This window comes from Sorex fumeus, unplaced genomic scaffold, assembly GCF_029834395.1.
Source record: "Sorex fumeus unplaced genomic scaffold, SorFum_2.1 ptg000054l, whole genome shotgun sequence".
Taxonomy (NCBI): Eukaryota; Metazoa; Chordata; class Mammalia; order Eulipotyphla; family Soricidae; genus Sorex; species Sorex fumeus.
The window spans coordinates 6776398-6799364 of record NW_026606111.1 but is presented as its reverse complement, the minus strand read 5'-3'; the positions used below and the strand labels follow the sequence as shown (position 1 = coordinate 6799364).

The 22967-nt window shown below is 48.3% G+C and overlaps 1 protein-coding gene across 1 annotated transcript in view; it reads left to right on the top strand.

The window, feature by feature from the left end:
* Positions 1 to 9289: 9289 nt before the first annotated feature.
* Positions 9290 to 22967, top strand: part of RRAGD (Ras related GTP binding D) — a 54407-nt gene continuing 40729 nt past the window's right edge. Inside the window, exon 1 of the mRNA XM_056125051.1 lies at positions 9290 to 9782. Coding sequence (XP_055981026.1) covers positions 9647 to 9782 — 136 coding nt within the window. The 5' untranslated portion in view covers positions 9290 to 9646. The remainder of the gene's footprint in view (positions 9783 to 22967) is intronic.

The following is a 22967-nucleotide window of genomic DNA, read 5'->3' as shown; positions in this document are numbered from 1 at the left end:
GGCGTATTCAATATACCCAAAACAGTAACAACAAGTCTCACAATGGAGACGTTACTGGTGTTCGCTCCAGCAAATCGATGAGCAGTGGGAGGACAGTGCTATAGTGTTTATTCCAACAAAATTTAGAAATGGCTAACAGAATGATCAGAAAATAAATCAATAAGAACCAATTTGTGAATATTATATGATTTTGACCTATGTAAAAAAGAAAATTAAAATCATGTAATACAGGGGCTGGAGCAATAGCACAGCAGGTAGGGCATTTTCCTTGCACGCGGCCAACCCGGGTTCAATTCCCAGCATCCCATATGGTCCCCTGAGCACTGCCAGGGATAATTCCTGAGTGCAGAGCCTGGAGTAACTCCGTGCATAGCCAGGTGTCACCCAAAAAGCCAAAAAAAAAATCACGTAATACAGTATAGTAAAATGTCTATTCTCATTTACATAAATAAGTTTTCAACTCCAGAATCTAAAGTATATTGCACTAAATTGTATCTTTTACTTAGATCTCATTATGGTAATAGTCATGTCTTACCTGTCATTAATAACACTTTTAAAGCGATTCTGTGTTAATATACTTTGGAGTTTACATGACAAGGCCTACATATGCAAATTTTCCCCTACAGTTTATATATAAACGCTGTGGTTTATAAAGTTCTTCACGATAATTTGATAGAGACATCAAAATTTCAACACCAGTCCCACCATTTTTACACCTTCCCTCCACCTTTGTCTCCAGTTTTCCCAACCAGCCTTTAAGCCCAAAGCAGGCTCTTAATAATTTATTTGACATTGCTTGTTATCAACGGTTTGCTAATAATCAAAAAGTTCTTCCTTAGGAGCAGAGTCTTCACCTCTGCTGTGCTTTTATTCTTCTCCTGAACCGCTTCCACTATTGCTCATCTGAAGCTTTGCCCTCTACACACGACATATCCTAAAGCGCTGCCTCTCCTTCAGCTGGTATCTCAGAACGAGAAGAGCCCTGGACCCCAGAGTCTGACCTGACTACTGGCGTGGGAAAAGGAAAAAGGGGGCTGGAGCCATAGCACAGTGGGTAGGGCATTTGCCTTGCACGAGGCCGACCCGGGTTCAATTTCCATCTTACCATATGGTTCCCTAAGCACCGCCAGGAGGAATTCCTGAGTGAAAAGCCAAGAGTAACCCTTGAGCATCGTTGGGTGTAACCCAAAAAGAAAAAAAAAAGCAAAGGAGAGAAACTTACTTTTCCTTTTTTGGTCTACACATGCAGTGCTCAGGGACTACGTTCAGCTTTGTGCTTAGGGATCATTTCAGGGGATAATTTGCAGTGCTGGGGATCCATTTGGAGTTGGTTACTGACTAGGAAAATGCCCTTATATCGTCTCTTTGGCCCAAGAAAAAAAATTTAAAACCATTTTTAGTAGGAGCTGTCTCCAACCTCCAGCAGTGCTGGGGTGTGTATATGAGGTGCCTGGGGACTGGGACTGAGGTCACATACCAGCTTGTACTCCTCCACTTGTCTCCCCACCTCATGGAAAGAAACATTTTTTATCCGATTTAAAAAAAAAAATTACAGGAACAGGACTCAAGGCCCTCACACTTGCAAGGCTGTTCTACTGCTGAGCTACATTCCAAAACTGTCCTTAGATAGTCTTTTATGTTATCTGACTATTTTAATTATTTTATTTTATTCATTTATTTATTTTGCTTTTTGGGGTTACACCCAGTGATGCTCAGGGGTTACTCCTGGCTCTGCACTCAGGAATCACTCCTGGCGGTGCTCAAGGGACCATATGGGATGCTGGGAATCAAACCCAGGTCAGCGCATGCAAGGCAAACGCCCTACCTGCTGTGTTATCACTCCAATTCCCTATTTTATTATTCTTATGTTCTTAAAATATTAAATTGGGAAATGACTCCCCAAGTGTCCAAAAAAAAAAAAAAGGAAAAATTTATTTGATATTGAAGGCCCAGCGGCCATTCCTGGGGACTCAGCTGACGAGGCCAGTAGTTAAGGGCTAGGGCCTGAGGATAAGGGGTTGCCTGGACTTTGTGGTGCTGGGGACCACCAGTGCCACCCTGGCAGTGTTTGGGACCTGGGGCTACACCAAGCCAGAACTCAAAAAGACACGTGGTGCTGGGGACTGGACCAGGTCCATGCCTTGCATGCACCTTAACCCCTGCCCTGTCTCTCTGGTCCCAGAATATGAAGACATTTCAAGAAAACCTCTTTAATGATAACTCCCTGGGTGGAAATGATGTGTTGACTTTTCATGAGTTCATCAACTGTCTTAGGAAGTTCCCTTTCTTTTCTTTTTCTTTTTTTTGGGGGTGGGGGATCACACCTGGCGATGCACAGGGGTTACTGCTGGCTCTGCACTCAGGAGTTACTCTTGGCGGTGCTCAGGGGACCATATGGGATGCTGGGAATCGAACCCGGGTCGGCCACGTGCAAGGCAAACGCCCTACCCGCTGTGCTATCTCTCCAGCCCCAGGAGTTCCCTTTCTAAGAAATTTGGTCAGCTTGCCTGGATTTGTAAGAATCCAGCAAGACTTTTTTTTGGGGGGGTGAGGCAGGGGCGGTGGTTTGGACACACCCAACAATACTCAAGAGTTACTCCTGGCTCTGCACTTAGGTATCACTCCTGGCGGTGCTTGGTGGAGCATGAGAGGTGCTGGAGATCAAACCCTGGTCAACTTCTGCAAGGCAAGCACCTTACCTGCTGTACTATCCAGCTCCCCCAGGAAGCATGTTCCTTTGTTTGCTTCAAGCATGAACAATTTGAGGGTCAGAGAGATAGTACAGTGGATAGGGTGCTTTCCTTGCACACATCCAAACCAGGGATCACCTGGCTAGGAATGATGCCTGAGCTCAGAGCCAGGAATAAGCCCCAAGCACTGCTGGGTATATTTCCTCCTTATTCCACTGCCATCCTGCCCTCTCCCACAATTGAGTAGTTTTAAACACATATTTAAAAAGGAGAACCTTTCAACTTGTGAATCCCAAGAATTCCAGGCATGATGCCATCAAATGCTTCAAAATATCCTAAGATGCAGGCTGGAGGCTGTCCATCGCTTGGCCTATCAGCTACACTCCTTAAATTGACCAGGTGTCTCTTAACTAATGTTCCATGGCACAAGACACAGCCAAAAAAAAATGCACTAAAATAAGGATGCGAACATCTACTTCTAAAAATTGAAACTGTAGGGGCTGGAGAGAGGGCCAAAGGGCTGGAGCCCAGAGCAGTACTTTATCACTTTGAACTCTCTACCCGAAACTTCTCTCATCTGGCCCTCCACAACACAGATGGCCAGGTAGCTCAGGGGCTACTCCTGCCTCTGTGCTCAAGGGTCATTCCTGGTGGGGCTCATGAGTGATCAGGGGACTGCATGCAGTGCCAGAGATTGAACTGAGGTTAGATATGTGCAAGACAATCATGGTACCCACTATACTGTCTCTCCACTAAGTCTTGAATTTGGAGTAGGGGAGTGGCAGAGAGATAACAGAACAGATAAGGCACTTGCCTTGCATGAGGCTGACCAGGGGTCGATCCGTGGCACCCCATATGGTCCCATAAGCCCTGCCAGAAGTGATCCTTGAGCTCAGAGCTCCTAACAGATCTGCTCAACAAATGCTGTCTGTCATTCTGTGAGGATGGGCAGAGAGGACAGAGAACTTTCAGCTTAGTCCCTCAGCAAGTCCAGGGGGGTTAACTACAAGGACTCACCCACAGCATAGCAAGAATACTAGAAAACCAATGGGGAAGCCCATCAAGTTCAATGAGTGAAAACAATATTGCCGGAGACATAAAACACCAACCAGCTCAGTGAAACTTCAGACAATGTCTTCAGTGACACCATCATGAGGATAATCGATGAACTCAAAGAAATGATAGCACAGGTGGTCAGCAATGCACAAAAAAGCATAAGAGTTGAAATGAAAAAAAAATTACAAAAATGAAGAACATGGTAGGTGCTGTAAAAAATTCAACAGCAGAGTAACAGCAACCGAGCAAAAGATTGGGAAGCTTCAAGATGAGAAGGAGGAAATCTCTAGGTAGAAGCAGAAGGTGGAAAATAGTCTGAAAAGAAATGAACAGCATACCAGACACCTACGGGATGAGTACAAGAGGAACAATATAAGAATATTAGGAATCCCTTAAGAACAAACAGAAAGGCAAATGTAATAAGAAATAATAGTTAAAGAAATCACCGATAAGAACTTCCCAGAGTTGAGGAATATAGGTGCCGAGATCCAAAGGGTCCCAGGGAAAATAGACCAAACCAGGAAAACTCCAAAACCCATTATAATCAAAATGAAAAAAAAATCCAAAGATAGAGACAGAATATTGAAAGCAGCAAGATTAGGAGTCAGAGTGATAGTATAACTGGTAGGGCGTTTGCCTTGCACCTAGCAGACCTGGGCTCAATCCTTGGAATTCCATATGGTTCCCTGAGCAGCACCAGGAGTAATTCCTTAGTCCAGAGCCAAGAGTAACCCCTGAACAGTGCCGGTTGTGCTCCCCAAACAAACAAACAAAAAGTGAAAACTTCGACATTTAAAAAGGAATTTACATACAAAGGAAAGTCCATAAAATATACAGCAAACCTATCAAATGAGACTGTATGCATCAGAAGAATACGGAAGGATATAGAACAAAAACACCACAAAATGAACACCTCATTGAGAATACTCCATCAAGCTAGATTATCACTCAGCTTTGAAGGAACTATACAGAACTTCACAGACAGGCAATAGCTTACAGGATTCACAGTGTTGAAACCAGTTTTGCTAGAAGCATTGAAAGAGCTCCTTTAAAGGATTGGAGAAACTTCCTAACATGGGTCACTGAGTATGGCACTCACTAATGATGTATATGGTTATCCTCTACTAGATTAAGAAAGATTAAAAACATCTAGCAGTCTCATCACAAATTGACTTTTATTGATTTTTTTTCATGATAACTCTATTTGTCATTCCTTTAAGTTTTATTGGAGTAATATGAAATGAATTTGTTACATGCCTGCCAAGGCAGCAGGTTGGGTTTGCCGAGTAACAGTGGTGGAGGGAGGGGCCACTGGTGGTGGGACTGTATGCCTGAAATAACTCTATTTTGAACAATTTTATAAGTCAGTGTCTTAATATTTTTTTTTTGCTTTTTGGGTCACACCCAGTGATGCTCAAGGGTTACTCCTGGCTTTGCACACAGTAATTACTACTGGCAGTGCTCAGGGGACCATATAGGATGCTGGAAATGGAACCCGGGTCAGCCTCATGCAAGGCAAACACCCTACCAGCTGTGCTATCGCTCCAGCACCAAAATATTTTGAAAAAACATTAGAAGTCATATTGGGAGAACTGGAGAGCTAGCATGGTGGGTAAAGCCTTATATGTGGCTGATCCAGGGGTTCAATTCCTGGTACCTCAAAAGGTTCTCTGAGAGCCAGGAGTGATCCCTGAGCAGAGCCAGGAGTAGGCCCTGAGCACAGCCAGGTTTGGCAAAAAAAAAAAACCCCTAAGTAAATAAATGAAGGTTGTTTTGTGGGGCTGGAGAGCTCAAAGCTATGCATGCTGGAAGCCCTGTTGGCAACACTGGAGTGGCAAGAAAAGAAAGTCTTTATATGGTAATCCCCTCCAATCTGCTGTGGATGAAGCCTTCAAGACATCATCAGTCAGTTCATTCCTGGCTGTGCTCTTATAACTCCCGGCTCCTCCTTTACCTCACTGCAGTGTGTCTCAAAGTTCCAAGCAAGGAGATAGTGTAGCTTCTATCTCTTCCTGAAGTCTGTCTCTAAAATATGCCAGGTTTGTGTATAAACCTGGCTCTGCACTCTCTCTCTCTCTCTCTCTCTCTCTCTCTCTCCCTTTCTTTCTTTTCATTCATTCTGTAGTCTTGTATTAGGTACTTATCATGTATATGGCAACCTACCATGGTTACATACAATAGCTGAAACTGGGCAGCCCAGAGACAAATCCTCACATTCCTAAGATCATTCTCCCTGGGAGACATCTCCAACATAGCCTGAACCCCAGGCCAGAGGGCAGCCAACACTGCACCAACTCACTATGACATTCTGACTTCCTCCAGGCTGTTCTTTTCATTTCATTTAAATTTAATTTGTTTAAAGTTCAAAGGAATCCACAATTTGACTTTTTAGTTTAAGAACTTCTATTTCTAAATTAGATTCCTTATTTGAAAGCTGACCATATTAAATAACAGCAATACTTTGGGTTTCTTTTTTTTTCTTTTGTGGGTCACACCCGGCAATGTTCAGGGGTTACTCCTTGCTCTGCACTCAGGAATTACTCCTGGCAGTGCTTTGGGAAACATATGGGATGCCTGGAAGCAAACCCAGGTTGGCCACATGCAAGGCAAATGCCCTACCTGCTGTACTATAGCTCTGGCCTCAGTTTGGGTTTCTTTTTGTCTGTAGAGTTGGTGTTTGGGCCACATTGGCAATGCTCATGGATTGCTCCTTTTCTCTTCTATTGTTTACCAAATTTTATCAATACTCTAGCTTTCTGGAATGGCAGTGAGTTAAAACATTTTAAGCCTATTTTTCACTCCTCTACCTTAGGGTAGGCACAATAGAGGCTTTTAAAGACTTTAGGGGGTGGGGAAATTTGTTCTTTTCTTTTCTTTTTCTTTTTTTTTTTTTTTTTTTGCTTTTTGGGTCACACCCGGCAATGCACAGGGGCTACTCCTGGCTCATGCGCTCAGGAATTACTTCTGGTGGTGCTCCGGGAACCATATCGGATGCTGGGAATCGAACCTCGGTCAAATGCAAGGCAAATGCCCCGCCTGCTGGGCTATCACTCAAGCCCCATATTTCTTCTCTTAAAGTATGGTCCAACTCTGAGCTATCCTAGGGATGCTCCAGTCCAATAATGATATTTGCCTCTCATGGTCTCTCTTCTTGGAGAAGGCAGAGAATCAGATAGATACCTCTGTTTTTTGCTTTTTTTTGGTCTCTGGCACAGGGGGACTTTGAATTTTATATTAGGTTTACAATACTGTAAACAATAGGGTTTTGTGAGTAACATAGTCCCCCACAGCACCTTCCCCACAGTGTCCACTTCCTCCACCACTGGCATTGGCCCAGGGTCCCTTCCCTCATTCTACCCCCTGCCCCCAACGCCTGCCCTTCCCCATAGGAGGACTTTTGGCTTAAGATTGTGCATCGGTATTCATGGATCAGAAACACTAGGCAATCAGCTGAGAGATGGTGGTGGTGGGGTGGTTGTGTGTGTATGTGTGTGGTGGGGGAGGGGGGAGCGTTTAGCAGACCCTGGGTAGGCTTCTAGGGCCCATGAGTTGTGCTCTGTAGTTCCCGTCTTACTCAAGAGAGGTCTTACTCAAGAGAGGTCTGTACCCCCTCACCCCCTTCACTGCAGCTGGATCAGCCCAGCTCAAAGCTTTCCCCTCCAGCTGCTGGATTTGCTGCAGGGAAACCAGAAGTTCTTAAATGAACTCCCAGGTACCTCCTTTAGGGTCCAAGAATAAGGGGTTAAGACAGTTGCTTTGCACACAGGGCAGATTCGGGACCATCCTGGCATCACATACGGCCCTCAAGCACTACCAGGAGTGATTTCTGAGCAGGAGTAAGTGATTTCTGAGTGATTTCTGGCCAGGAGTAAGCCCTAAGCATTGCCAGGTGTGGCCCCCAAACTAAATAAATAAAAAGTGGGAGGAGAAAGAGGTCAACATATCTTTTCTTTGGTTGGGGCAATGCTCAGTATGTTGGCTGTACTCCTGGTGGTATTCAGGGGACCATGCTGTGCCAGGCATGGAGATCTGCAGCATGCAAGGCAAGAGCCTTACCCCCAAAGTATCTCCTGACCCAAGAGGTCAGTTTATTTCTTCCCCCTGCACGTCTGTCTGTCCATGACTTGAGGCCCCTTTGCCCCTTTTTTGCCTCTTTTCTCTCAAGACCGGCTGGCACCCTTCTTCTACGACTATGAATTTGGGGGTAATAATCTCTGTCACCGGTTGCTAATTCCCCAAATTCTGCGCATATCCTTGTTGATTTTGGTCCTGAGGAGTCTCAGAGTTAAAAGCGCTTCCACCTGGAGAAGGCGAAGGGCTCTGCAAGGAGAAATAGCCCCCTCCTCACCCCATGCCCCCAGAGGCGCCTGACCCCCTATTCAATACTCTCCCGAGACTACAACGAAGACTGCGAGCTCGTCCAGCGCTGGAATACTGCTCGGCGCGTCTCGGACCCTCACCTCCCGCCCCACCTTAGCCCGGGTCTCGGCGGGGAGGGAGCAGGCGCTCGGAAAGCCCTTCCCTGCAGGGCGGCACCTTTGGGCTCTCAGAGCCTGCAGCCTCCGCTTTCTTCCTCCCTCCTCCTCCCCCACACCACCTGCTGAGCTGCTGGCACCTGTAGGATCTGGTTCACCATGCTGGCCAGCTGGTTTATTTATTTGCTTGGCAGAAGGAAGTGCATCCACGTGATTTTTTTTTTTTTTTTTTGCAGTACCCAAAGAAGGGTGGGAATAGTAGAGCCAGTGCTGGAAGGCTGGTGGAGGAATGTCGGTTTCCGTCTCACCGCTGCTCTTCTTAGGTGAGAATTGTCCCAGCTCTGAGCCGAAAAGTCAAGGGGGAAAAAATTAAAAAACAAAACAAAAAATACCACCCAAAAAAAAACCCGTTTTATTTTGCAACGCAGGATGACAATCTCGTAGCGCGCCCACCTCTCTGTTAGACCTTTCCCGAAATGCCGCGGAGTTAAATGATGGTGAATATCAACAGCCCCGAGGCGTGTTATTATTTTTTTTTTCAATTTTAGAAACACTCGCATCAGGGTAGGCCTGAAGTGTGGACGGCCCGGGTGGGGAAACACCGCCCTGCGCGCACCGGCAGGTAATAATAATAATGGCCTTGGAGACGGCGCCCCCGCCTGCATTTCCCGGGAGTTCTCCGCAACTGCGGCCGCTCCAGCCATCCCCGGGGCGTCCCCGGTTGCTCCGGTCGTGGTCGGTGGGTGGGGTAGGGGGCGCAGCGGGATTGGGGGGGGCAGCCTCCTGCGGGTGCAGCCCCCAAATCGGATTGGTTGCTGGAGGGCGGCGCGGGGTTCTGAAGGTGCGTGCGGTGGGCGCGGGGCGTGCCAGCCCCCCTCCCCCCTCCGGCTCACCACGCCCAGCGGGAACCACGTGCAGCAGCAGCAGCGCTGCACTGGGGGGCTCCCGGCGCACGTTTGGGGAGACTCCGGCGCCCCCAGCCCACCCACCGCGCGAGCGAGTGCGGCTTCGGCCCTGCAGCCGGAGGCGCGGTGCCGAGAGCGCGCGCGCACCCGTGCGGGGAGAGCGAGAGAGTGTGTGTGTGTCTGTATGTGCGTGTGTGTGTGTGTGTGTGTGTGTGACAGTGTGTGTCAGGTGACTTGGGTCACGCAGTCTCTCTCTCCCTCCTCGGGGAGGAACTGCCGCGCTTAGGCTCATTCTCCGCCGGCGGGCGGGCCGGGAAGGGGGCTCCCGGCGCTCCGGGCACCGCGCGGGGACCCGGACCTGGACACCGCCCGCCGCCGGGAACGTGAGACCCCAGCCGAGCTCCAGAGGCGAGGGGGGGAGGGGGGAATAATAATAACCTCACCCCTAGTTCCGAGATCGGGGGCCCGCTGCAGGCTCGGTGGCTCGGCCCCTCCCCGGGACCCCGGCCCGGTGGGCGCGATGAGCCAGGTGGTGGGCAAGCCGCAGCCGGACGACGAGGACGATGACGACGAGGATGAGCTGGTGGGACTCTCAGACTACGGGGACGGGCCCGACTCCTCGGACGCCGAGCCGGACAGCGGGGCGGAGGAGGGAGGTGAGCGCCGGGGACCCCGGGGGGACCCCGCACCTTGGCGCGGCGCGTCCTCGTCCCGCACCGGGACCTCCCTCCCCTCCCTTCGGGGGTCTTGGCGCCTGCCTCCCGCCCGGGCCCGGGGGCCCGGGGCCGCCGACTTGGAGGGGATCCAGCGGAGCAGAGTTGCAGACTGAGTGGGGTGGGGGAGGAGGAGGGGCGTCGGAGGCGCCACCGGGAGCTGCAGAATGGGGGGGCACCCCGGGAGCAGGCGGCTGGGGGGCGGGGGGAGAGTCTGGGGTGGAGCCACCGCGTTCCCTGCCCGCTGCCCTGGCCCCGCCGGCTCTGGGCTCTGGGCTCGGGGCTCGGGGAGGGGCGGGACCGGCCGGCGCGCCCCGGGGACCTCTCCCCGCGCGCGGCCGGGGGAAGCCGGGGTCAGATGTCTTGGCTAAAATAGCAGCGGGCGGCAGCGTGACTGGCAGGGTCGTCGTCAGCTGCGGGTGTCAGTCTTGTCCCGAGTAATCGCCGGAGAGGTCCCGCGCCCCCCTCCCATCTCCCCCCGTTCCTATCGCCTGGGGTGGGGGTGGGGGGCATGCACCCCCCGGCTCCAGGTGATGGGAAGTCGCCGAGCGCCCGCGAGTTTCTGGGCTGCTTGCCAAGAGGGTTATTTGGATGCCCCTCTCTGCGCTCCGGCCACGCCGTGGGCCACGCAGCGCGGGCGTGGGAGTGCGCGCGGGGCTCCGAGGGGCCCGGGGCCGCGGGAGAAGCAAACTCAGTTTCCTGTTCCAGACTTGGGATGTAGCAATTGTTCGGCCCCGGGGGCGCGGCGGCCGCTGGGGGGAGGGGGTGAGGGAGTGGGGGTGGGGGGAGCTTCCTGCATTTAATTCTTGGGGCCCAAGGAAGTTGACAGTTTTTTTTAGGGTTCCAGAACGGTTCATCTGTTTTTTTTTTCTGCAAACCTAGGTCCTGTACTGTAAGGTCACTGGAAAGGTCAGTTGGAGGCAATTTAAACCAGGACTTGTGGATGAAGCCTTGTGTGAGGGCTGAGAGTGTCTTTGTGACTTGGTTTTGGAGGAAGCTGATGGCATTCAAACAGATTTCATTGAACTTACTTTCCATTGCCAACGCACAGCCCCTCTCGGGCGGGCAGTGTGCATTATTTTCTGGCCGGCGGGTGCTCCTTTCAGTGGTCAGAAAGTGAACTGAGCTTTGAGTCGCGGGCTGCTTCCCCAGGCCCCGCTTTTCAGAGCGAATTCCCTGTTTGCTTACGCGGGTGTGTGTACCTGTCTGCCTCTCGCCTAGCGTCCCAGTAATTGGTCCCATCGTGGAACCTGTGGCCACATTTTTGCAGATAAAGGCTTTTAACTCTTTTGTTGGATTCTCCTGGGCCACCTTTGATAATTAAATCCTTCAGTTGCCTCATTATTATTCAAATGGCGTTGGCTAGCTCCGCCTAGATTCTTTGGAGGCTCCTGAGAGATTCTGAATGGGGATGCATTTGCAAGGTATTTGAAGTGGTAAGACATGCAATTGCTCACGTGTGAAATTCCAGAGAGAGCAAAGAAAGTAAAGAGCTGGTGGATGGAAAGAGACTTGATATATTGCCCTGGAGGCCTGAGAGGTTCCTGTAAAAAAAAAAAAAAGCACAGGACCTGTCTCCCTTAGTTGGGGGAGCACTTTAAATCTTTTTTAACTGTTAGGACTTGAAATGTTAGTGAAGTTAATGGTGGGTGGGAGGGGTGGGAATTCCTGAGTGAAGAACTTCCCCAAGACCCCCCTCTAGGGTGCTTTCACCGGGCCTAAGCTAAAGGCAACCTGATAGTCATTTGTCCTTTTGTTTGCGTGTTTTTTAGAGGCGGAGGGGTTGGGGGTGGGGCACACCCAGCCGTGCTCTGGGCTTACTCCTGTGGGTTTTTTTTTTTTGGCTTTTTGGGTCACACCTGGCGATGCTCAGGGGTCACTCCTGGCTTTACACTCAGGAATCACTCCTGGCAGTGCTCGGGGGACCATATGGGATGCTGGGAATCGAACCCGAGTTGGCCGCATGCAAGGCAAACGCCCTACCCGCTGTGCTATTGCTCCAGCCCCTCAGGGCTTACTCCTGTCTGCACTCAGGGATCGTTCCTGGCAGGCATGTTGGGGGGGGGGGGGGGGGGCTGTGGGATGCCTGGGATGGAACCTGGGTGGACCCGGTGCAAGGCAAGTGCTGTATTATCGCTCAGGTCCCATTATTTGTTCTTCCGCTGTAAGCTCCTCCACTCTGCTCAGGAATCAGTGTGGAACGGTAAATAAATATCAGAAGTGTATTTATGTGACAGAGGAGCAACAAATGTCTATGTGCTTCCCGGTAAGTAAAATCGCTCCTTTAGCACAAGGGCCGGCTGTGGCTAGGTGCTCTGACCCCAGAAGTCTTCTTGATTACAGCTCTGCTTCTGGGGGCCTAGGCCCGGGAGCAGCGTCTCACTGAGAACCTTCACTTTGTCCATTAGCAGCGAGCCTCCTCTCCCTGTGGTTCTCAGGAGGACTGACAGGCCCCTGATACCGCCCTGGAGTCAGAATGAGGGGGCGGGAGAATGAGTGGTAGGGACTTGGGACTTGCTCTCCTCCCTCTGACTTCCAGGTGCCATCAAAGGTCATCCCTATTTCTGCTGGGCTCTGGGCCTATGTGGCGTGATAACCCTCTGTTATTTTTGGTGAGTGTTTTTTTTTTATTTGCCCACTATCAAACCCGAGGACTGGAATGTGGAGGAGGGCGGACCCTGTTGACTACAAGGAAAGCTGGTGAAGCTGCCCTTTGAACCAGGAGCCTGGCCTTTCTCTTAGGATCCCTGTCCCTTCCCACCTTCCTGGGGCTGTGGGTTAGTGGCTGTGCTCAGTAGGGACCTGAGCTTTTTTTCCATCAGGTCCAGTAATTTCCCGAGGCAGGGAGAATGCAGCTCTGACTAGCTTGACTAGGTAAGCTGCAATTTGGCAGCAGCTCTGTGCAAAAGACTGAAGGCAGTCGGTGTGATTTTCATTTCCCTTTGTCTTCTAAGGAACTTCTGGTCCAGGGTCTTACAAGTTTTACCACATCGTGCTAAGTTTCAGAATGCTAGTGCAGCAAAGGACAGACAGCCTGTATTTCTCTGGCTTCCCCTTCAGGTTTGATTCATTAATAACACGACTGTTCTCAGGCACTTTAGTTCTATTCAGGCACCTTTCAACCCACCCTTTTAGGATTGTTAATCAGAGATGAAGAGCATCCTACCTTCAATTCTCAGCTCCAGATAAAACTCCAGAGAGAAAAGCAGGCAATAAAGCCATCAGAAACATTTGTGCTGAAAGATAATGATTATTTTTAATTTATTTTAATTTTGGAAGGGCCATATATTCATCGTACTTACTCCTCGCTTGGTGCTCAGGGGTCACTCCTGGCACAGCTCGGGGAACCATACCTGGTGCCAGGGATGGAACACAGGTTGGATGCATGCAAAGCAAGAACCTGATGTGCTGTGCTATCTCTCCAGCCCCAAGAATGATTATTTTTAGAGCTCCGGATTTAATCTGTGGTAAAGTACTGTGCCTGTGCTCTTATTTATTTTTGTTTGGGGTCAAACCTGGCAGTGCTCAGGATCACTCCTGGTAGGTGTGCCCAGGTATTGGGGTTCTTGTGCAAGGCAAGCTCCGACCCCCACTGTATTATTACTGTGACTTCATGTACTAGGAAGGGGCTGAGAGATTACTCTGGACTTTAAGGCACTTGCCTTGTATGTTCCTGTTCAACAACCGCCCTCCTCCCCTTCCCCCAATCCCACACCTCATGATCCCCCAAACACTACCAGACTCAATCCCTGAGCACAGAGCTGGGAGTGGTTTCCAGTACTGCTGGGCGGGACCCCACCCCCTCTCCAGACCCCTGAGTGTAGTAAGAAGGAAACTAATGTAAAAACTCATCAAACAGATTTGTTTGGGGGCTACAGCCCAGTGATGCTCAGGGATTATTTCTGACTCAGCATTCAGTGGTCAAGTGACTATATGGGGCACCAGGGACCGACCCTGAGCTGCCCGCATGCAAAGCAACCACTTTTCCTGCTATACTATCTCTCTGGTCCCTTAGTAGACTTCCCCCCCTGCCAGAATAGATTTTCTTAAAGATAAAAGTTTTTATTTTATTCATTTAGAAAGATTATTATTAAAACACATGATTCACCGTTGCATCAGGCATTCAGTGTTCCAACACCAATTCCACCACTGGTGTGACCTTCCCTCCGCCAGTGTCCCTCGTTTTCCCACCCACCACCCCAGTCTGCCCCCTTGCAGGCACAAATTTGTTTCTTATTATTTGCTACAACACAAAGGCAACTGGAATTGTCAAAACATAGAGGCAATTTGTGATAATTGTCATATCTCACAATAGGGCCAGCCGACCCTCTCTGTGTTGTTGAGCTTGGTGGCCTTCTATGCAACTTTCCCACCACATTTCTGTGATCCTGCTGGCTGACATTACAATGGAATTTGGAGGTATAGAGCTGGAGCAGTTTGGCTTGGCAGCTTGATTCAGTTGTAGACTGCACTGTTTCGATGTGGGGTCAGGGGCAGGTATAGCTTCAGGCAGAAAGGGGAGTCTGCCCGCCCCCAACCTGAGAACTTGTCACCTGGACCAATCTACCTGGAAAGCTTTGGCTGTGGCATCATGCTGTTTTGGAGGTTAGTTGTGTCTGAAGAGGTATTTTTTCACTTTGTTCCCTTTGCTGTTGTGAGGGTGATTGGGGTCACTCCCTCTTAGAGACGCTCGCTCACCTCACTGCTGGATGGCTGGAAAGCCTTGGTTGCACTGGGCCTTGCAGAGAGCAGAGCCAAACCAGCTGGGGATTGGGACTCATGTCTAAAAAGCTTCCATGGCAGGTACTGAAATCCACTGGGATAGTGCCCTGGGCCTTAGGAGATCACACTGAAGCAGAAAGAGAAATTGATTCTCCCCAGAGACCCTCCCAGGTTGTAGGGGAACCATCTAGATAAGCAGCTCACCCCCTGTAGTCCAGCTCAGCACGCTCTTGTTTCCAAACTGGCCTGTGTGCTCTCAGCAGCCCTGAGGGAAGTGAGTTTAGGTGGTCACCACTGGAGACACGGCAAGTTCAAGGTCAGCACGTGATACTTCCCCATAGGTGAAGAGCCGATAACTTGAGCAACCTAATCTATAAATGTGCAAGCTCAGTTTGTTTTGTTTTGTTTTTGGTGGGGTGGGGAAGGTGGGTTTTGGGCTACCCCTGCAGTGCTCAGAGGCTAGTCCTGTCTCTCTGCTCAGGAATCATTTGGTGGTGCTCAGTGAACCATACACAGTGACAGGTCTGCAGCCAGGATTGGCCCGCCCAGTAACTATCTCCAGCCGAGTTCTTTTTTTTCCCTGCTTAAAATATTATGAGTGAATTCATCTGATTGTTTCTGGAGACGAATTCACTAAATTATTAGTGATTTCATCTGTTTGTTCCTGAGAGTAAGTGTAGGCTAGCATTCTGATAATGAAACCGTGGCCCAGAGTCACAGGGGACTTCTCTGTAGTCATATCACAAACCACAAGGTGAATCAGGGCTAGGAAAGGGCTGAGTTGACAAAAAAGGACAAGTTTCTGCCTAGCGGACTCCAGGGCTGGCTCTAGCGAATCTCTCGGGTTTGCTTCTGGCCCTGGAAATAAAGTGTCACAGAAGCACGGGAATAGGTGGAGGTACAGATAGTCACACCTTCGTCACGTGCTTGTTTGACTACACGTATTTAGAGAGTTTGTTTTATTTGAGGGATTTGGGACCATCCCCAAGCAGTCAGGCTCTGTTCAGGGCTGACCCCTGGTGGTGCTCAGGGGACCATGTGTACTGGGGATCAAACTGGGCGGGCTTGGCTGCATACAAGATGAACGCCTTCCTCTCTGCCCGTCTCCCTGCCTTTACTGTCTGGCCCCTTTACTGTTTCAAAAAAAGTCTCAGTGGTTCAAAATGGGATGGAATAGACTCCTGAGTCTCTGCTTTTTCCAAAAATCACTCCCATTTTAGTATGAGAAGAGGAGGCATGGGCTAGTTCTGGGGTTCTGGATACGGATTATTGCTGAGTTTGAAAGATCCCTTTTCTCCAGGACTGAATCTCTGGGCCGCATGGTAGCAGAGGACCTGGGCTGTCCCGCCTGGGTCCCCGCCCGCCCAGCCAACTGGCTGTCATGCCCACAATTTGCCTCTGGGCTCCATCTTAGAGCACCAACAGCCCTGGCCCGGAGACTCCCAATTGAATCCCAAAATAGTTTAGTGCCATACAGAGATGTCTCTGGAACCCAATCATTTACAGTCTAGAAATTCACATTTACAATCGTGGTTGTGCAAACTCTCATGATACTCAAAATGAACAATGGAAAATAAATGATCTGGTGTCTGCCACTGGCAGGTAAGCTTGAATGGTGGTGGGAAATTTCAAGCAGAACATAATGCCCCAAATTAGAGAGTATTGGGGAAATTGTCTGCCATAGAGGCAGGGTGAGGACTGGGATGTAGCTGGTGGAAAATGTGCACTGGTGGAGGAATGGGTGTTCCATCATTGTATGATGAATCTCAAACATGAAAGCTTTGTAACTCACGGTGATACAATTAAATCATCTCACGGTGATACAATTAAAAGGAAAAAGTAGCTTGGAGTTCATGCCCAATTCAATCAGCTTAATCAATGGCTGAACAAATAGCAGTACTCCTACATTATTTACAAGAAAGAAAGAAAGAAAGAAAGAAAGAAAGAAAGAAAGAAAGATCCCTTTTCCCCTCCATGAGATTGTCTGACCTGACCCTATCTAAGCCATGCCTGGTACCCATATGATTGTAGCTGTCATGATTTCCATGATTTCCCAACCTACCACAGCCAACTCTTTCCTGCTCTGCTTAGACAGCGGCTCGGGATAGGGGTCCACCCTGTGGTGTGCTAGTAAGCACACCATTCTGGAAATGGAACTCCGTTCTTCTTTGTCAAAGCATCTGCCCCAGTGCCCTGAGCTCTCCCTGGCCCTTTGCCTGCTCCTTTTTTCTTGATTCTCTTTTTCTTTTTTTCTCCCCTCCACTACCTGTTTTATTCTTCTTGTAGTCCTTGGCTTTCAGGGGGAAGAAAGCAGCCCTTTTTATTCTCCCTCTTCTGGGAAAGCCTTTAAAGCTCCCATGTGACAGGGCTTTCCTGGTTCTGCTGTGACACCCAAGATAAACGGATTTTTCTCTCCCGACTTACATTGTCCAGGGAGCTGATTTGGTTTCTCTTCCTGAGAACCTCTGGGGAAAACATCAGCTTGGTTTATTTTGTGTGAAATAGACGATTACCTAAAATCAACCTAAGTTGCTCTCAAAATGATTTTATTTTTTTTTAATTTAAAAAAATTTTTTTTCATAATGTAGGAGTACTGCTATTTATTCAGCCATTGATTAAATTGGGCATGAACTCCACATTACTTTTTTATTCAGAATGTTAATTTTATTTTATTATTATTATTGCTCTCAAAATGATTTTAAACAACAACAAAACCAAAGTTTTTTCCCTTGGGCAGAAATATGGCTTTAAGGGCCTGAGCACATAGTTGACAAACTCAAGCCATGGTCTCAATCCCTAGCACCACCTGGACCTTTAGACACAGTCATCACTGGCCTCCAAGCACTGAACTGGGAGTAATCGTCTCCAAGAGGCACCAAGGATGACCCCCCTCCCAACCAGGAAAACAAGTTTACAAGAATATTTCCCCCTTCGTGCAGGAGTATTGGTAAATTAGAACATGTTGTTGGTATTACTGAAAACCAGAGATGTGGCTCAGTGGTGTAGCATTTACCTGGCATTTGTGAGGCCTGGGTGCAATTCCTAGCAGACCAAAATCAATCAAAAAGAAGTGTGGGAAGCTGGGGAAGTAGCTAGCTCAGAACTAGAGCAGCTGCTCTGCATGGGCGAGGCTCTGGGTTCAAATCCCAGCATTGAAGAAAAGAAAAAAGAAAAGCAACCCCCCCCAAACAAAAAAATGAAAAACCCAGGGCCAAGGATGTAACTCAGTGGTTGCTCTACACCCTTGTAAAACAATAGGGCCACCCCAGCGGTGGTGGGACTGGGGCCCACAGCTGGCAGCACTCTGCCTGGGGGTGTGGGGGGCAGACAGGCAGCAGGGCAGGAGGCGAGTTTGGGTCCTCAGACTTGCCAGGCATGTGCCATGTGCTCACTTGACACCATATCCCCAGGCCCCCAAATTATGTTTGTTTTGGGACCACATGCAGCGATGCTCAGGAATTACTCCTGGCTCTGCACTCAGGAATTACTCCTGACTATGTATCGGGGATTGAACTCAGGTGGGCAGCGTGCAAACCAGTGCTGTACCCAATATACTATCACTCTAGCCCCCTTCCAAATCACGTTTCAGCCACGATGGCTTGCTGTGGGTTCGTTCACTGTCTCCACGATACCCCACTCCAGGGACTCCATCTTGGGAAGTGACCATCTGATTGTGTTGTTGTCCCTGTCAAATCCTCAGGGATTGCCTCCTGATTCTCAGAGTATTCGCCCTCATTCATGGGCTGCTAATCTAGTCAAAGAGAGTTGTTGGCTTCATGCCACTTCCTTCATTGTATTTAACATTTGTGAGAGAAACCGAATCAAACAGACAAGAAGGTAAACCTAAAGCGAGGAGAAAGATCATTTCCAGGAGTGACAGATGCTGTTAAGAAGGTGCAGGGGTTGTGAAGGAGAGGGGTGGCACCAGGCAGCTGGGAGTGGCAGCTGCAGAGTGGAAGCAGAAGGCCAGGTGGAGTGAGGAGTGGGGAGGAGACAGGTGGCCTTGGGGGCGGGAGGGGGACCAGAACCCAGCCTGGCAGAAGAACCAGGATGCGATGCAAGTGGCTTTGCAGAGAACACATTTGGCTGTAATTCTGTTTCTTGGGAGTGGGATGGAGGGTTTGGGCCACAGCTGGCAGTGCTGAAGGCTTACTCCGGGCTCTGTGCTCAGGAACCTCTCCAGAGCAGGATTAGGGGACCACAATGCAGGAGTCGAACCAGAGTTGACTATGTGCAAGGCAGGCAGCCTCCCGACTGTACAATCTCTCTGGCCCCAATGTTCTCATTGCTATAGGAAGCCATACAACAATGTGGAGAATTTTTTTTTGCTTTAAAATACATTTCCTAAACTGCAGAATCTCTCCTTCTAGCCTCCCTCTGTCTCTCTCCCCACAAACTCCCTCCTTGAGCCCATAACATCTCGCTAGCAGTGCATTGTGATTGTCCGTTTTCCTTCTGTTTCCCTAACAATGGTTAAGGTCTGAGTCTTTTCTTACTTCTTGAAGCCCCTGGCTCAGCCCTGTCTAGCCCTTGGCAGGCAGCCAGAAAACCTTCATGAAAGGAGAACCAACTGGCGGCTTGTACATTCCCCCTCGCTTCTGCAACTTCCTCGCTGGCATTTTAAAGAGCCCTCTCTGGGGTTCCAGCACCTCTTGGGGGTCCCGGCTGATTTCCATTTTAAGGGACAAGCCCCTTTGAAAACTGCCCAGCCAGTTCCATGTCTTTCACACTCTCCAGGTTGGTAGGAGACCTGAGTGACTGGGGTGCTCAGGGAGGGCGTGCGAGAGGCAGAGCTAGCGAGGGCCAGGGGGCCTTCCTCCCAATCCCTTCTGAGATGGAGGGGCCCTTAGAGACACCCCTGGAGCAAAAAGTCCTTGGACCCCCTTAGGGAAGGGGAGAGAAGCTAAGAGGAGTTTCTGTAATTGAACTTTCTGGAAGAAAATTGTTTATTTTTACTGTGGCCCACAATCCAAATATTGTGCTGTAAACCAGCACCTGTGTAGGTGGAAGAAATCTGAGTTCGGGGCTGGAGAGGCAGGACACTTGCCTTGCATGAGGCTGACCCAGCTTCTTTTTTTATTTTTGTTAAGTGCTCAGGGCTTACCCCTGGATCTGCACTAAGGAATCACTCCTGGTGGATTCCGGGGACCATAGAGGGTGCTGGGAATCAAAACCAGGCCAGGCACATGCAAGGCGAACACCTCACCCCGTTGTATTTTTATTTATGTTTTATTTATTTATGTTTGGGCCACATGTGGCAGTGCTCAGGGGTTACTACTGGTTATGTACTCAGAAATTATTTCCGTTGGTGCTCAGAGGACCCTGTGGGATGTGGGGATTGAGCCTGGATCAGTCATATGCAAGGGAAGAGTCCTACCTGCTGTGCTGTCTCTATGCCCCACTCGCTGTACTATCTCTCCTGCTTTGATTCGGGTTCTATCCCCGGCACCACTTGTGGTCTCCTGAACGTTCCAGGAGAGCACAAAGTCAGGAGTAAGCACCTGCCAGGTGTGGGCTCAAAACCAAAAGCAAAAAAAATCAATTTTTTTTTAATGAGGGGTTCTTAGAATTCTTTGCAAATTTTGGATTTCTGGATATATATCCTTTATTAGGTATGTAATGTGCAATTTTTTCCTCTTTCGCTTTATTTCTACAATATAATTTAAGGAGGAGTTTCATTTTCGTAAGGTTTGTTATCTTTGGGAGGGAGGGAATCGCAACTCTGAAATCTTTGTGGCCCAGAGGTGGAGAGGGTGATCACGTGTTATCCCCAGCACCACACTCAGAGAAATCTTTGCCCAACACAAGGACATAATTATTTTCCTTTAGAAGTTACATAATATAGACTTTATAGACCTTTGATCTATTTAGTTATAGTCACCACACCTGCTGTCAGGGGCCATGAGATGCCAAAGATCAAACTTGGGACTTGGCACATGTGCTTTGCTCTTGTTATCTCCCCAGCCCCAGGATGGTACTGGCTTTTGAATTTTTGTTTTCTTTTGTTTTTTTGTGGTTTAGGTGGCCAAAATGGCAGTGCTTGGATGGGGGGCACTCCTGGTATTGCCGGGGATAAAGCTGGGGTTAGCCATGTGCAAGGCGAATGCTTTCACTCCTGTTCTTCCTCTCTAACCTCAGGAGCAACTATTTCTTTTTTTCTTAAGATAGTGGTAGTTTTGATAGTTTAACATTTTTCCCCATCCATTTTTTTGTTTTTGTTGTTGTTTTGTTTTGAGGGGAGAATTGGGCCACACCAGGCAGTGTTCAGGACTTATTCCTAGTTCTGCACTCAGGGATCATTTCTTTTCTTTTTTTTTTTAATTTATTTTATTTATTTATTTTTATTTTGGGGTCACACCCGGCGATGCTCAGGGGTTACTCCTGGCTCTGCACTCAGGAATTACTCCTGACAGTGCTTAGGAGACCATATGGGATGCTGGGAATCGAACCAGGGTCAGCTGCGTGCAAGGCAAACACCTTACCTGCTGCGCTATCTCTCCAGCCCCTCAGGGATCATTTCTAACAGTTTTTAGGGGAACCATATAAGGTGCCAGACATCAAATCTGGGCTGATCCATCGTGTAACCATCATGTAAGCAGCACCTTAACTGCTGTGTCAGCTCTCCAGCCTTGCTTTACGTTTATTTGTTTTGGGTGGGGGAAAAGCCAGAAACCATTAGAAAACAATTTAAAAAGAAAATGTGGCGTTGAAATCACAATTTACAGATTGTTTAATATTTTGAAAGGTTGTCAGGGAGACTGCATCTTTAAAATTTAATTTTATGATCTTGGCTTTGAAAAATAAAACAAAACATTGTATGTTGTGTCTAGTAGCTGCCCCTCACGAGTCGCCATATATTGAATTTTTATATTGGCACCATGGTCTATGAAGTTTTTGACAATACAGTTTCAGACATACAATGTTGTATTTTTTTAAAAATTTTATAAGACTTTAACCATACATGAATGTATTTCTTGGTTAGAATTAAAGTCAAAATATTTTCCTGGTGGTTTGAGATGATTATTTAATTTTTTAAAATGCTACGTGATACGATTTTCTGCAAGAGAAGTCATCTTACATGATGCCTCTGTGTGTCTATGTGTTTGAGTGTGTGTGAATGTGAGTGTGAGAGTATGTGTGTATGTGTGCGTGTGTGAGTGTGAGGTATGTGTATATGTATGTGTTTTAGTGTGAGAGTGTGAGAGTGTATGTGTGTTAGTGTGTGTGTGTGTGTGTGTCTGTCTGTCTCCCTGGTGCCAGGGATGGAATCCATCTCACATGCAAGTCAGGTGCTCTACCACTGAGCCAGTTCCTGACTCAAAAGCCATAATATCCTTTACTTTAACCTCTTTGCAGTTTCCTTGGTGTTATCTGAAATTTTAGTCACAGCTTTTTTTTTCTTCTTTTTTTTTGATTTTTGGGTCACACCCAGCGACGCACAGGGATTACTCCTGGCTCATGCACTCAGGAATTACTCCTGGTGGTGGGGGACCATATTGGATGCTGGTAATCGAACCCGGGTCGGCCACGTGCAAGGCAAATGCCCTACCCGCTGTGGTATTGCTCCAGCTCCCCTAGTCACAGCTTTTTATTTATACAATGAAAATCAATACTAATGTAAAGTTAGTGAGCTTGGGCCAGAGAGATAATACAGTGGGTATGGTGCTCGTCTTGCATGAGGCCAATCTTGTTTTGCTCTCCACCGCCTCATAATGGTCTCTGGAGCACCGCTAGGAGTGACTCCTGAACACATAGCCAGGAGCAAGCCCTAAGCACTGCCAGGTGTATCCCCCTACCCCCCAAAAGGCTAATGGATTTTAGAGAACTTTATTTCTCTTTCTTTCTTTGTTTTTTTTGTTTTATTTATATTTTATTTCCTCAAATAAGATTTAATTGTATGGAGGGCCTTGGATTACATTTACGTTGGAAATCTCAGATATATGCCTCTGTCCAAGTCTAGAATTTTCCCCTTACATAATCTTCACAAATTGGAAATTATTTTTCCTCAAGGGACTGGAAATGAAGACTTTTAAAAAAAATTAGAAAAAGTTTTTTTTTTTAAATGTAGAAGTACTGCTATTTATTCAGCCACTGATTAGGCTGATTGAATTGTGCATGAACTCCGCCTTACTTTTTTTCCCCATTTTTTATAATTGTATTTATTGAATCACCGTGAAAGCAGTTACAAAGCTTTCGGGTTTAAGTCTCGGTCATACAATGAAACACCCGTACCTTCACCAACGCCCACTACCACCACCAAAATCCCCAGTATACCCCCATCCCACACCCTTCCCCAACCTGTGGGGCAGATGATTTCCAAATTTCTCTATCTATACTTTGATTACACTCAACATTTCGACACCACACCCACCATTATTATTTGGGATTTTACCTCAACGCTCAGAT